General features: G+C 35.8%; 1 protein-coding gene across 1 annotated transcript in view; it reads right to left on the bottom strand.

The window, feature by feature from the left end:
- Positions 1-14,343, bottom strand: part of LOC136034588 (apoptotic protease-activating factor 1-like) — a gene marked incomplete in the record, with an annotated part of 238,446 nt that overhangs the window by 174,378 nt on the left and 49,725 nt on the right. Inside the window, 1 exon segment of the mRNA XM_065715856.1 lies at positions 6,846-7,109. Coding sequence (XP_065571928.1) covers positions 6,846-7,109 — 264 coding nt within the window.

The raw sequence follows: 14,343 nt of genomic DNA, 5'->3' as shown, positions 1-14,343 counted from the left end.
CCCAATGTCACCGGATTCAGTCGAGATTTAAAATAAGAGCTCTGAGACACGAGTTCTTTCTAAACATCAAATTTCATTAAGATCCGATCAACCGTTCGTAAGTTAAAAATTACTCATTTTTTCTAATTTTCCCGGATTAAACGTCCCTCCCCCTCCCATATGGTCAAATCGGGGAAGCGTATATTTATAATTTAATATGGTCCAGTCCCTGATACGCCTGCCCACTTTCATCGTCTTAGATTACCTGGAAGTGCCCGAACTAGCAAAACCGGGACCGATAGACCAACCGACTGACCGACAGACAGAAACTGCGAAACACATAAACGCAAAAAAACATATCCTGTCAGAAGAAAGATAAATTAATAATACACATCAATTTCACGCCAACAAAAATTGAATCATCTTTTGACATCAGTACTGACACAGTAATCAACCCAGTAATTGCTCCATCCGTCTGTTTTTAGCATGACGGATTTTCAAATAAATAAAATTAGTTAATTTCAAACCTAAGTACTAAAACATAGATTTATCACTGACTAGATACCAGAGAATACAGGAAAAAAATTGTAATACAAGAGCAGGTAAACACCCGCCAGGTATCTTACAAGAATGGTGGCAACACTGGCAGTCAATCAGTTTAGATAAGCAAATCTAAACACTGTGTTTCCTCATTCAATTGCTGTCAGACACCTTAAAAGAAACGTTAGAGAAATCTTTGGGGGCGGCATGAAAAAAAAAAGGCAAGGAGGTTGCAAAAATACGATGTCGCTAGTCCATCACAAACTAATATGACTTAAATAAGGAAAACTCATGTTTATGTTTACCTTATCTACAAATGACGAGCTCAGTATCAACTGAATGTTGGACAGTTTTCAGAGCAACAATAACCCAACATTGTTTTAATCAGTACATAGATTAAAATGCATAGACTGTAGATGTGAAACACATAGACTATGTAATCAATACATGGAGTACATAGACTCTGCTGCCAGGTGGTCAAAACGTAGTATCTGTAACATCTCAGGAATAAAAACATGCAGGAAAGGTTGAGGGGGGCAGGTAAACATTGAATTATGATTAGCGGAAAAGTGTGGAGCTAAATCAGAAGACTAAGTGCATCCAGGTTATCACGATACTACATCTCCAATATTCTAGGAATAGAAATATGCCACTGACATTGGAAATTGATATGGTTGGGTATTTGAATCAACTGGATGAAACGAGTCACCTTGAAAAATAGACAAACCACGTGGAAGGGATATGCTTGTACAAGCTATGCGTGATATCCATCGTAGTTTGAACATCTCAAGTTGAATCTTCACAAACGTCTGATGCTAAGAGTTTAACAGTATCTAGAAATTTACTTGCAAAAAAAACTTCATTGTTTGGATAAAGAGTCCCAATCTACTAAACAACAATAACCCTTATATTCAATATAATGTTTGAAGGTAAGTACCGGGGTTTCAAGGGCTATTACAAAGAGCCCAAACTTCTGGGGGGAAAAAATCATGTAATCTTTTAGGAAAGAACCTATAGTAATAAACACTGGAAAAACAAGAGCTAAGAGCTCATATGGCACTTGTGACGACGCGAGAAGAGCTAAGAGCCAAGAGATAATATAGTATGAGCTCTAACAAAATTCTATGAATCAATAGATTGATTTAAAAAGGAAAATAAGAGGCTTAATGCCGGCCAAGATTTAAAATAAGAGCTCTGAGTCACAAAGTCCTTCTAAATATCAAAATTCATTAAGATCCGATCACCCACTCGTAAGTTATAAATACCTAATTTTTTCTAATTTTTCCTCTCCCTTTTGCCCCCCAGATGGTCGAATCTGGGAAAACCACTTTATCAAGTCAAATTGTGCAGCTCCCTGACGCGCCTACCAATTTTCATCGCCCTAGCACGTCCAGAAGCACCGAACTCACCAAATCACTGAACCCCTCCCCCCAACTCCCCCAAAGAGAGCGAATCCAGTACGATTCTGTCAATCACGTATCAAGGACATTTGCTTATTCTATCCACCAAGCTTCATACCGATTCTTACACTCCAAGTGTTTTTCCAAGATTTCCCCCTCCAAATCCCCCCAATGTCAAAAGATCTGGTCAGGATTTGAAATAAGAGCTCTGAGACATGAATTCCTTCTAAAAATCAAATTTCATTACGATCCGATCATCTATTCGTAAGATATAAATACTCCAATTTTCATGTTTTCCAAGAATTCCGGTTCCCCCCTCCAACTCTCCCGAATGTCACAGGATCTGGTCGGAATTTGAAATTAGAACTTTAAAGCACAAGATCCTTCTAAATATCAAATTTCATTAAGATCTGGTCACCCTTTCGTAAGTTACAAATACCTCAATTTTCAAAATTACCCCCCCCCCCCCAATTCCACCAAAGAGAGCAGATCCGGTCCAGTTATGTCAGTCACGTACCTTAGACAGGTTTCTATTCTTCCCATCCAGTTTCATCCTGATCTCACCGCTTTAAGTATTTTCTAAGATTTCCGGTCCCCCCAACTGCCCCCCCCCAATTACGCTTGATCCGGTTGAGACTTAAAATAAGATATCTGAGTTTAGAGGTCCTTCTAAATATGAAGTTTCATGAAGATCCGATCACTCCTTCGTAAGTTAAAAATACGTCATTTTTCTTATTTTTCAGAATTACCCCCCACCCCCGCAATTGAGCGGATCCGTTCCAATTATGTAAATCACATATGCAAGACTTCTACTTATTTTTCCAACCAAGTTTCATCCCAATCCCTCCAATCTAAGCGTTTCCCATCATTTTAGGTCTCCCCACCCCAAACTTCCCCCAATGTCACCAGATCCGGTCAGGATTTAAAATAAGAGCTTTGAGACACGATATCCTTCTAAAAATCAAATTTCATGAAGATCAAATCACCCGTTCGTAAGTTAAAAATACCTCATTTTTTCTAATTTTTCAGAATTAACCACCCCCCCCCCCAACTACCCCAAAGAGAGCGGATCCGTTCTGTTTATGTCAATCATGAATCTAGGAATCGTGTTATTTTCCACCAAGTTTCATCCCGATCCCTCCACTCTAAGTGTTTCCCAATTTTTAGGTTTCTCCCTCCCAACTCCCCCCCCCCCCAATGTCACCAGATCCGATCGGGTTTAAAATAAGAGCTCTAGCCACGATATCCTTCTAAATATCAAATTTCATTGAGATCCGATCACCCGTTCATAAGTTAAAAATACCTCATTTTTTTTTATTTTTTCAGAAATACCCCCCCCCCAACTACCCAAAAGAGAGCGGATCCGTTCCGTTTATGTCAATCATCTATCTAGGACTTGTGTTTATTTTTCCCACCATGTTTCATCCCGATCCCTCCACTCTAAGTGTTTTCCAAGTTTTAGGTTTCCCCCTCCCAACTCCCCGCCCCCATCACCAGATCCGGTCGGGATTTAAAATAAGAGCTCTAAAACACGATATCCTTCTAAACATCAAATTTCATTGAGATCCGATCACCCGTTCGTAAGTTGAAAATACCTCATTTTTCTAATTTTTAAGATTTACTCCCCCCCCCAACTACCCCAAAGAGAGCAAATCAGTTCCGATTATGTCAATCATGTATCTGGGACTGGCGCTTATTTTTCCCATCACGTTTCATCCCGATCCCTCTACTCTAAGTGTTTTCCAAGATTTTAGGTTTCCGCCCTCCAGCTCCCCCCAATGTCATCAGACCCAGTCGGGATCAAACAGTTCGTGGTAACGAACTGTAGTAAGGAGCGACCCGGCTCAATAGTAACCAAAACTCTAAAAAATGGAATTTTGATACCAATACCTACATCAAAAGAATCGCATTTTAATGCTGATTTTGAATGTATAAGTTTAATCAAGTTTAGTCTTACCCATCAAAAGTTACGAGCCTGAGAAAATTTGCGTTATTTTAGAAAATAGGGGGAAACGCCCCCTAGAAGTCATAGAATCTTGACGAAAATCACACCATCAGATTCAGCGTATCAGAGAACCCTACTGTAGAAGTTTCAAGCTCCTATCTACAAAAATGTGGAATTTTGAATTTTTTGCCAGAAGGCAGATCCCGGATGCGTGTTTATTTGTTTTTTTGTTTTCTTGTTTTTTTTTCCCAGGGGGTGATCGTATCGACCCAGTTGTCCTAGAATGTTGCAAGAGGGCTCATTCTAACGGAAATGAAAAGTTCTAGTGCCCTTTTTAAGTGACCAAAAAAATTGGAGGGCACCTAGGCCCCCTCCCACGCTAATTATTTTCCCAAAGTCAATGGATCAAAATTCTGAGATAGCCATTTTATTCAGCGTAGTCGAAGAACCTTATAACTATGTCTTTGGGGACGACTTACTCCCCCGCAGTCCCCGTGGGAGGGGCAACAAGTTACGAACTTGTTGTAATATAGCAATGGTTATTGGGAAGTGTACAGGCGTTTTCAGGAGGATTTTTTTGGTTGGGGGAGGGGTTGAGAAGAGGGGGATATGCTGGGGGAACTTTCCATCGATAATATGTCATGGGGGAAGAAAATCTCCATGAAGGGAGCGCAGGATTTACTAGCATTATTTAAAAAAAATGAAAAAATAAATATGAAAAAGTTCTTTCAGCTGGAAGTAAGGAGCAGCAATAAAACTTAAAACAAACAGAAACTATTACCCATTTGAGGGGCTCACCTCCTCCTAATACCTCGCTCTTTACGCTAAAGTATTTTTAGTAATTTCAACTATTTATTCTACGGCTTTTGTGATTCTGGGGTCATTCTTAATGAATTGGGACAAAATTTAAGCTTTAGTGTAAAGAGCGAGGATCTGACAAGGGGGCGAGCCCCCTCATATATGTAATAAAAATATGAGAATACAAAAGTTCTTTACGTAAGTTAATTTATAAGTTACGTAAATCTTTTACTGATAAAAATATTTGTAAAAAATTAAAAATTCTAGTTGCCTTTTTAATTAACCAAAAAATCGGAGGGCAACTAGGCTTCCTCCCCCGCTCTTTTTTTCTCAAAACCATTTGATCAAAATTATGAGAAAGCCATTTAGCCAAAAAAAAATGCAAATTTTGTTTTAATTATTCCTCTGCGGAGAGCCAAAATCAAAACATGCATTGATTCAAAAACGTTCAGAAATTAAATAAAAAAAACAAGTTTTTATAACTGAAAGTAAGGAGCGACATTAAAACTTAAAACAACCAGAAATTACTTCGTATATGAAAGAGGCTGCTTCTTCATCAACGCCCCGCTCTTTACGCTAAAGTTTTTTACTGTTGTAAAAAGAAGATTGAGAGAAAGAGTCAAACTTTAGCGTAAAGAGCGGGGCGTTGATGAGGAAGCAGCCTCTTTCATATACGAAGTAATTTCTGGTCGTTTTAAGTTTTAATGTCGCTCCTTACTTTCAGTTAAAAAAACTTGTTTTTTGTTATTTAATTTAAAATAAGAGATCTGAGACACAATATCATTCCAAACATCAAATTTCATTAAGATCCAATCACCCGCTCATAAGCTAAAAATACTTCATTTTTCTATTTTTTCCGAATTAACCGGCCCCTACTCCCCCCCCCAGATGGTCAAATCGGGAAAACAACTATTTCTAATTTAATCTGGTCCGGTCCCTGATACGCTTGCCAAATTTCATCGTCCTAGCTTACCTGGAAGTGCCTAAGGTAGCAAAACCGGGACTTTTGGTTTTCCCCCTCCAACTCCCCCCAATGTCATCAGATCCGGTCGGGATTTAAAATAAGAGCTCTGAGACACAATACCATTCCAAACATCAAATTTCATCAAGATCCAATCACCCGCTGATACGTTAAAAATACTTCATTTTTTCTATTTTTTGCGAATTAACCGGGCCCCCACTCCCCCCCCCCCCAGATGGTCAAATCGGGAAAACGACTATTTCTAATTTAATCTGGTCCGGTCCCTGAGACGCTTGCGAAATTTCATCGTCCTAGCTTACCTGGAAGTGCCTAAAGTAGCAAAACCGGGACCGACAGACCGACAGACAGACCGACAGAATTGGCGACTGCTATATGTCACTTGGTTAATACCAAGTGCCATAAAAACGACAGCAATTTTTTTACCAGATTTGCAAACAAGTCCAAATGCTCTAGAATTGGTTTTAAATTGGCCCTTGTATCTCACTTCTAGAAAATGTTTAAAAAAAAGAAGAAAACTTCAGTAATTATTACAAAGTTATACAAAGCCCAGGACTTTAGAATTGCAGAAAAAAAATTACAAATGAAAAATTGTAAAATCTCCATTTGGAAAATAGATTTTCAATTAAAAAAAAAATCAACAACAACAGTAATTTTTACAAGGTTGCCGTGAAAGACCCGTTATATTAGAATTTGTCTGAAACTAACACGTGACATCATTTTTAAACACATTAAAAATAAATACGACATGAATTTCCCTAAAAAGACAAGAAAAAGAATGATATTACTTTTTGCAAGGATTCCATACAAGCCCCAGTACTCAACAATTTGTCTGAGCCTGACAAGTGTCAGTTTTAATAAATATTTTTACTTAAAATAGATAGAAACCTGTACCCTTCTTACATTTCACATCCCTAATTAGAGGCGGAGCTAGAGCAAAATCTTAGGGTGGGGCTGAATGTAACAAGGGCGTCAATAATTGACCAAATTGAGAAATTTATTTAAAAAACAAGGAATGAGGGCACCAGAAAAAACCTCAGAGGGCCAGGGTCACCCCCCCTTGGATCCGCCAGTGTCCCTGATAATTCGGTATATAACAATGGAGTAAACAAGCATATAGTATGAAGCCTGAATCTAATTGCTCTCAAGTATTTTCATGTCTAACTATTTTTCCACTTTTATTTCTCAATGGATAATAACTAACCTCAATAGGTTCGTTTCTTCTCGTAAAAGGGTCCACAACTGAAAGATCTTTTGTGATAACAATGAGGCGGCATCCTACATCGAAATATCTTAATATATCCGAGCTCCAAACGTCGTCTAGAATTACTAATGTCTGACGATGCTCGGGCCTATTAAAGGCTTTGCGCAAATATTCCATTGCTATTTCGCAGCTTGAGGGCTGCTTGTCCACATTCATCCTAACACAGAGCTGCTGCATTTTTGTTAGTAAAGCGTCAGGTTCTATCTGGAAAACAATTGGGCATATTATTTTGTGAAAATACCTTGTTAAACATGCTACCATTAGAAAGAAATATTAAATTAGCATAATTAATAGAGGGATAAATTGAGCTCGTAAGGCTAAAAATAATAAATAAAATAGTATTCGATCAATTTCTAATGATATGGCTCTTTTTAAATTCTTTTAATAATTCCTCCGCGCTTCATTTGTCCTTAATCAACTTAATTTTCAAATTATTAGCGTATTATATTTAGATGGTATTAGATCATGTGTACATTAAAACTTGTTATTAAATTGTTTTGATATTTTAATATTTAAATTGTATTTTGTTACACATTTAGTCTAACGAGGATCCAAAACTATCTTTCGAAAATTCCTCTGGAAAATATTTAACATACCTTCCTCAACATTTTAGTTTTCTACTGTTTAAACTTGGATTGGACCAGAATTGCCACGCGGTGAGGAAAAAAAATACAAGATTTTAGGGAATTTTTGGCTGATTCTGTAATTTTCTTCAATAGTCTAGCGATTTATATGTTGATTTAATGATTTTCGTTTTTATTAGGAAATAAAAAAAATCACTAGAAATAGAACTGAATCACTAGGGGTGGCAACCCTGCAATGGACGCTAGAGAAAAACGCTGCATAAAACCTAGGTAAAGGGTTTCTGAGAGTAAAACTTTAGCAAACCTGTCATCCGAAGAAGTACTCAAAGGTATGGAAAACCCCCAGTAATGACCTGCTCAATGGCAGAAAAAAAAACTTAACTTTGACTGGTGATAGATAAAAACGATGACACCATTAAACAATAGTTTGTTTTTGTATTATCCCTCAGCGAAAACGCCTTGTAAGCAAGTCAAGTTAGTTTTAAGACCAGCAGATAAAGTCCTTAAGAACAGCTTTAGCCTCAAATTTGGAATTTGCCACAGAGGCTAATTGAATTTTTATTAGAACCCCTTATAAACTAGCCTCTCACCAACAGGTGGGGGGGGGGATTAGAAGCATGCTGAAATCTCACTTATGAACATCTGTTCAATGACAGAAAAACAATGATATTCTGTTCAACGACCGATAACAAAATTGATACTTTGTCGGATGACAGTTGCTTGTAGTTGCGATGAGTTGCTTGTAGTAACGATAGTAGTCAATTAGTAACTGGTACAGAAACGAACATTTTTAAGTCATACCTGAAGTTACTAGATAGGATGGAGAACTTACCCAAAGAAAGGCTTCATTTAAAAAATGTTCGCCAGAGTGATGACAAATTTACTCCGATTTGTTTACTAGTACCATTGATACCGGATCTTTTTTTTCTTACAACTCATGACTAATTTTAAAGAGAATTTTACAGTCACTTTTCTGCATCTTTTCTAATTATATTTCTTACTCATGTTTTTAGGCTAAAATAAATCATTGCACTTATATTATTGTTCAGAAACTGAAATGACTATTTCTATTTCAGGTTATTAAAATGATTGAGACGAATGGGCGTTTCTTCAATTGTTTTCATGTCAAAATCACTGTTTGTTCTCGGATCCTTATGTTTTCGAGGTGGCACATTCGTGGTTAGGGGTAGGCTAATATTTATCAAGACAGCCGAATCTCAGAGAAGTATTTTGATTATATAGACATACATTCAGCGTAAGAAATTGCATTAAACACAATTCCTGTTCTCGCTGTATTTCTAAAAAGGATTCAGGCTACAGGACCAGCTTTGAAGGAGGGGGCCAATAGTCACTGTTTTGACCACCAATCTATGGCAAATTTTAGACAAATTTGTACCAGCCCCCACCCCCTACCCATAAAATAATAAATAGCCACATATGTAATCAGGGCTACGTCGGTAACTTCACTTCCATTTACAAATTTTAAGTATTTTATACTTTCATACACAGAAAAATTGACTGATTTTTCTTAAGACCACATTACCATTTTTCTTATTACTCTGCAGTAATTGTACAATTTATACCGATCTGTTACAGACCAGGCCTGGCTAGGCTTATATAAGCACATAGTACAAGAATCAAACAGTTCGTGGTAACGAACTGCAGTGAGGAGAGACCCGGCTCAATAGTAACCGAAACACTAAAAAAAGGAATTTTGATACCAATAGATACATGTCTCTGAGGACGATTTAATCCTCACATTCCCCGGGGGAGGGGCAGCAAGTTACAAACTTTGACCATTGTTTACATATAGTATTCGTGATTGAGAAGTATACAGACGTTTTCTGGGGAATTTTTTCTAGTGGTGGTGGTGTCGTGGGAGGGGGTTACGTGGGAGAATCTATCCACGAAGGTATTTTTAATGGGGGAAGAAAATTTCCATGAAGGGGGCACTGGATTTTCCAGCATTATTTAAAAAAAACGTTCTGAAATTAAATAAAAAAATAAGTTTTTTATCAACTGAAAGTAAGGAGCAACATTAAAACTTAAAACGAACAGAAATCAAAACGTATATGAGGGGTTCGTCCCTTCTTCATTACCTCGCTCTTTACGCTGAAGTATTTTAAGCAATTACAAGAGCTATTTATTCTAATTAAACGGCCTTAGTGATTCACAGGTCATTCTTAAAGAATTGGAACAAAATTCAAACTTTTGTGCAAAGAGCGAGGTATTGACCGCTCTTAAAAAAATTGGAGGGCAACTAGGCCCCCTTCCACACCCCTTTTTTCTCAAAATCATCTGATCAAAACCTTGAGAAAGCCACTTCGCCAAAAAATCAAAAATCAATATGCAAATTTCGTTTTGATTATTCATGTGCGATGAGCAAAAATCAAAACCTGCATTAATTCAAGAACGTTCAGAAACTATATAAACAAAAAACAAGCTTTTTTAACTGAAAGTAAGGAGCGACACGAAAACCTAAAACGAACAGAAATTGCTCCGTAAAAAGATTGATTCTTCGAGGTTGAATCATTGGTATCGATCGTCTCAAATTACTCGTTTAATTGAACATTAAGTGTCATTTGTTTGTGCAGTATTTGCGGAAAACGGTTTGTAAGCCGTCAAAATATTCCAACAGATAATTTTTAGAAGCCTTTAAAACAGGTTTTCACTTACAGAAGCTTGCACATGTGTTTTACTTTTGACTTATTTTGTTGGGATAAAACTGGCAATTTGAGGCTGTTACGGGGCTATGAGCTATTTATTACATTTTACAATATCTCTGGAAGATCTCCGGTTTCTAAGCCCTGGCGAGTTATGCATTACCCCTTAAAGTAAAAATATAACTAGCCTTGACGATTTTCAAAAAAATTACTTGGATCGTTTTCATATTTCCGTAAGTTGTTGCATTTTACATTAATTATATTCCGCGTATATTTAAAATTTACATTCATTTTAATATATATCAATTTCGTTTTAACTCAGTTACCTCATTAAAAATGTATTATTTGTCAAAATTAAAATTTTATATTAATTCTCACCTGGGTCCCAAAATCTATATTTTTACTAGCTGTTGGGGTGGCGCAAGCGCCACCCAACACCTAGTTGGTGGGGAGGCTTCGCGCCCCCCCAAGCCCCCCCGCGCGCGTAAGTCGTTACGCGCCATATTAGTTACTCGCGTTTGTAGTTGTGTCCCTGTATCCCACCTATGAATATATATATATATATATATATATATATATATATATATATATATATATATATATATATATATATATATATATATATATATATATATATATATATATATATTAACTACGTAAAACTTGCGAATATACAACATTCTTGGCTGTCCCATTGTCTGAGCAAATAAATAGATTGTCAGGTTTACCGACTCTTGAACATGCAACATATAATCGTCCATGGGAAAAACAATCTGTATTCAGATCTATACCTCATTATTCTAATGATTGCCCTTGAGCTTTGTTGATGGTAATTGCTAATAGAACATTCCCTATGCCCCCGTATATCATTTATATATCCCCCTGTGCCCCCCGGCGTCCCCGTTGTAGTTGTTTCCCAGTGTTCCGGTCGTCATTTGTGTCCCGGTGTCCTAGTCTGTAATTTCTCTTTGAGTGTCGCAGTCATCATTTATATTCCCTGTGTCCCGGTCGTCATTTTTGTCCCGGTCGTCATTTGTGTCCATGTGTCCCGGTCTGTAATTTCTCTTTGAGTGTCCTGGTCGTCATTTATATTCCCTGTGTCCCGGTTTCGTCAATCAACAAACATGACGTCAGCCGACACACAAACATGACGTCACTCGACACACACACACAGACAACTTATTTTTATATATAAACTAGCTGTTGGGGTGGCGCTTCGCGCCACCCCAACACCTAGTTAGTGGGGGCGCTTCGCGCCCCCCCAAGCCCCCCCCGCGCGCGTAAGTCGTTACGCGCCATATTAGTTACGCGCCATTGTAGTTGTGTCCCTATGTCCCACCTGTGAATATAGATAGATAGATATATATATATATATATATATATATATATATATATATATATATATATATATATATATATATATATATATATATATATATATATATATATATATATATATATATATATATATATATATATATATATATATATATATATATATATATATATATATATATATATATATATATATATATATATATATATATGTGTTTTTAACTACGTAAAACTTGCGAATATACAACATTCTTTGCTGTCCCATTGTCTGTGCATATAAATATATTTTCAGGTTTACCGACTCTTGAACATGCAACATATAATGGTCCATGGGAAAACAATCCGTATTCAGATCTATACCTCATTATTCTAATGATTGCCCTTGAGCTTTGTTGATGGTGATTGCTAATCGACCATTCCCTGAGTCGCCATCGTCATTTATATATCCCCCTGTGCACCCCGGCGTCCCCTTTGTAGTTATGTCCCTGTGTCCCGGTCGTCATTTATATTCCCTGTGTCCCGGTCGTCATTTGTGTCCCGGTGTTCCAGTCTGTGATTTCTCTTTGAGTGTCCCGGGCGTCATTTATACTCCTTGTGTCCCGGTCGTCATTTGTGTCTCGGTGCTTTGTTGATTGCTAATTTATATTATATTTATATTTATATTTTTTATATTTATTAATATTTTTTTAGTTTTCTTTTTCTCTTATTTTTCAGTTTTTTTTTTTTTTAGTTTTATAGCTTTTTTAGTTTTTTTTCTTTTTAGTTTTTTTTGTAGTTTTTTTTTGTAGTTTTTTGCCTTTTTTTATTTTTTTTCAGTTTTTTTTTTAGTTATTAGATTTTTACCTTTTTTTAGTTTTTTTTAGTTTTTTAGCTTTTTTAGTTTTTTTTTTTCTTTTTAGTTTTTTTTTGTAGTTTTTACCTTTTTTAGTTTTTTTCTTCTTTTGTATTAGTGTGAAATAATTCAGACGTCATATGCGGACAAACACGACGTCACTCGACAGACAGACAGACAGACATAACCCACAAACAACTTATTTTTATATATATTTATTCATATTTTTTTAGTTTTCTTTTTCTCTTTTATTTTTCAGTTTTTTCCTTTTTTTAGTTTTTCCTTTTTTAGTTTTTAGTTTTTTTTAGTTTTTTTACCTTTTTTTAGTTTTTTTTAGTTTTTTTAGTTTTTTAGCTTTTTTAGTTTTTTTATTAGTTTTTATTTTTTTGTAGTTTTTTGCCTTTTTTTATTTTTTTCAGTTTTTTTTTTAGTTATTAGATTTTTACCTTTTTTTAGTTTTTTTTAGTTTTTTAGCTTTTTTAGTTTTTTTTTTCTTTTTAGTTTTTTTTTGTAGTTTTTACCTTTTTTAGTTTTTTTCTTCTTTTGTATTAGTGTGAAATAATTCAGACGTCATATGCGGACAAACATGACGTCACCTGATCCATCCACAGATCCACACACAGACAACTTATTTTTATATATATAGACTAGCTGTTATAAACACCTAGTTGGTGTTGGGCCCCCGAAGCCCCCCCGCACGCGTAAGTCGTTATGCGCCATATTAGTTCCACGCCATTGTAGTTGTGTCCCTGTGTCCCACCTGTGAATATACATATACATCTATATATATAAAAATAAGTTGTCTGTGTGTGGATCTGTGGATGGATCAGGTGACGTCATGTTTGTTCGCATATGACGTCTGAATTATTTCACACTAATACAAAAGAAGAAAAAAACTAAAAAAGGTAAAAACTACAAAAAAAACTAAAAGGAAAAAAAAAAACTAAAAAAGCTAAAAAACTAAAAAAAACTAAAAAAAGGTAAAAATCTAATAACTAAAAAAAACTGAAAAAAATAAAAAAAAGGCAAAAACTACAAAAAAAATAAAAACTAATAAAAAAAACTAAAAAAAGCTAAAAAACTAAAAAAACTAAAAAAAACTAAAAAAAAAAGGTAAAAAACTAAAAAAAAAACTAAAAACTAAAAAAGAAAAAAACTAAAAAAAAGGAAAAAAACTGAAAAATAAAAGAGAAAAAGAAAACTAAAAAAATATGAATAAATATATATAAAAATAAGTTGTTTGTGGGTTATGTCTGTCTGTCTGTCTGTCGAGTGACGTCGTGTTTATCCGCATATGACGTCTGAATTATTTCACACTAATACAAAAGAAGAAAAAAAAACTAAAAAAGGTAAAAACTACAAAAAAAACTAAAAAGAAAAAAACTAAAAAAGCTAAAAAAAAAAACTAAAAAAAACTAAAAAAATGGTAAAAACTACAAAAAAACTAAAAACTAATAAAAAAACTAAAAAATCTAAAAATCTAAATAAACTAAAAAAGAAAAAAAAGAAAAAAGGAAAAAAATAAAGGAGAAAAACAAAACTAAAAAACGAATGTATATACAGACCGGGACACCGGGATACAAATGACGACCGGGACACAGGGAATATAAATGACGACCGGGACACAGGGACACAACTACAATGGGGACGCCGGGGGGCACAGGGGGATATAAATGACGACCGGGACACCGGGACACAAGGAATATAAATGACGCCCGGGATACTCAAAGAGAAATCACAGACTGGAACACCGGGACACAAATGACGACCGGGACACAGGGAACATAAATGACGACCGGGACACAGGGACATAACTACAAAGGGGACGCCGGGGTGCACAGGGGGATATATAAATGACGATGGCGACTCAGGGAATGGTCGATTAGCAATCACCATCAACAAAGCTCAAGGGCAATCATTAGAATCATGAGGTATAGATCTGAATACGGATTGTTTTCCCATGGACCATTATATGTTGCATGTTCAAGAGTCGGTAAACCTGACAATCTATTTATATGCACAGA

The sequence above is a fragment of the Artemia franciscana genome, chromosome 2, assembly GCF_032884065.1.
Source record: "Artemia franciscana chromosome 2, ASM3288406v1, whole genome shotgun sequence".
NCBI classification, from domain to species: Eukaryota; Metazoa; Arthropoda; class Branchiopoda; order Anostraca; family Artemiidae; genus Artemia; species Artemia franciscana.
Note: the sequence above shows the minus strand (reverse complement) of the source record. Positions and strands in the feature narration are given on the sequence as shown.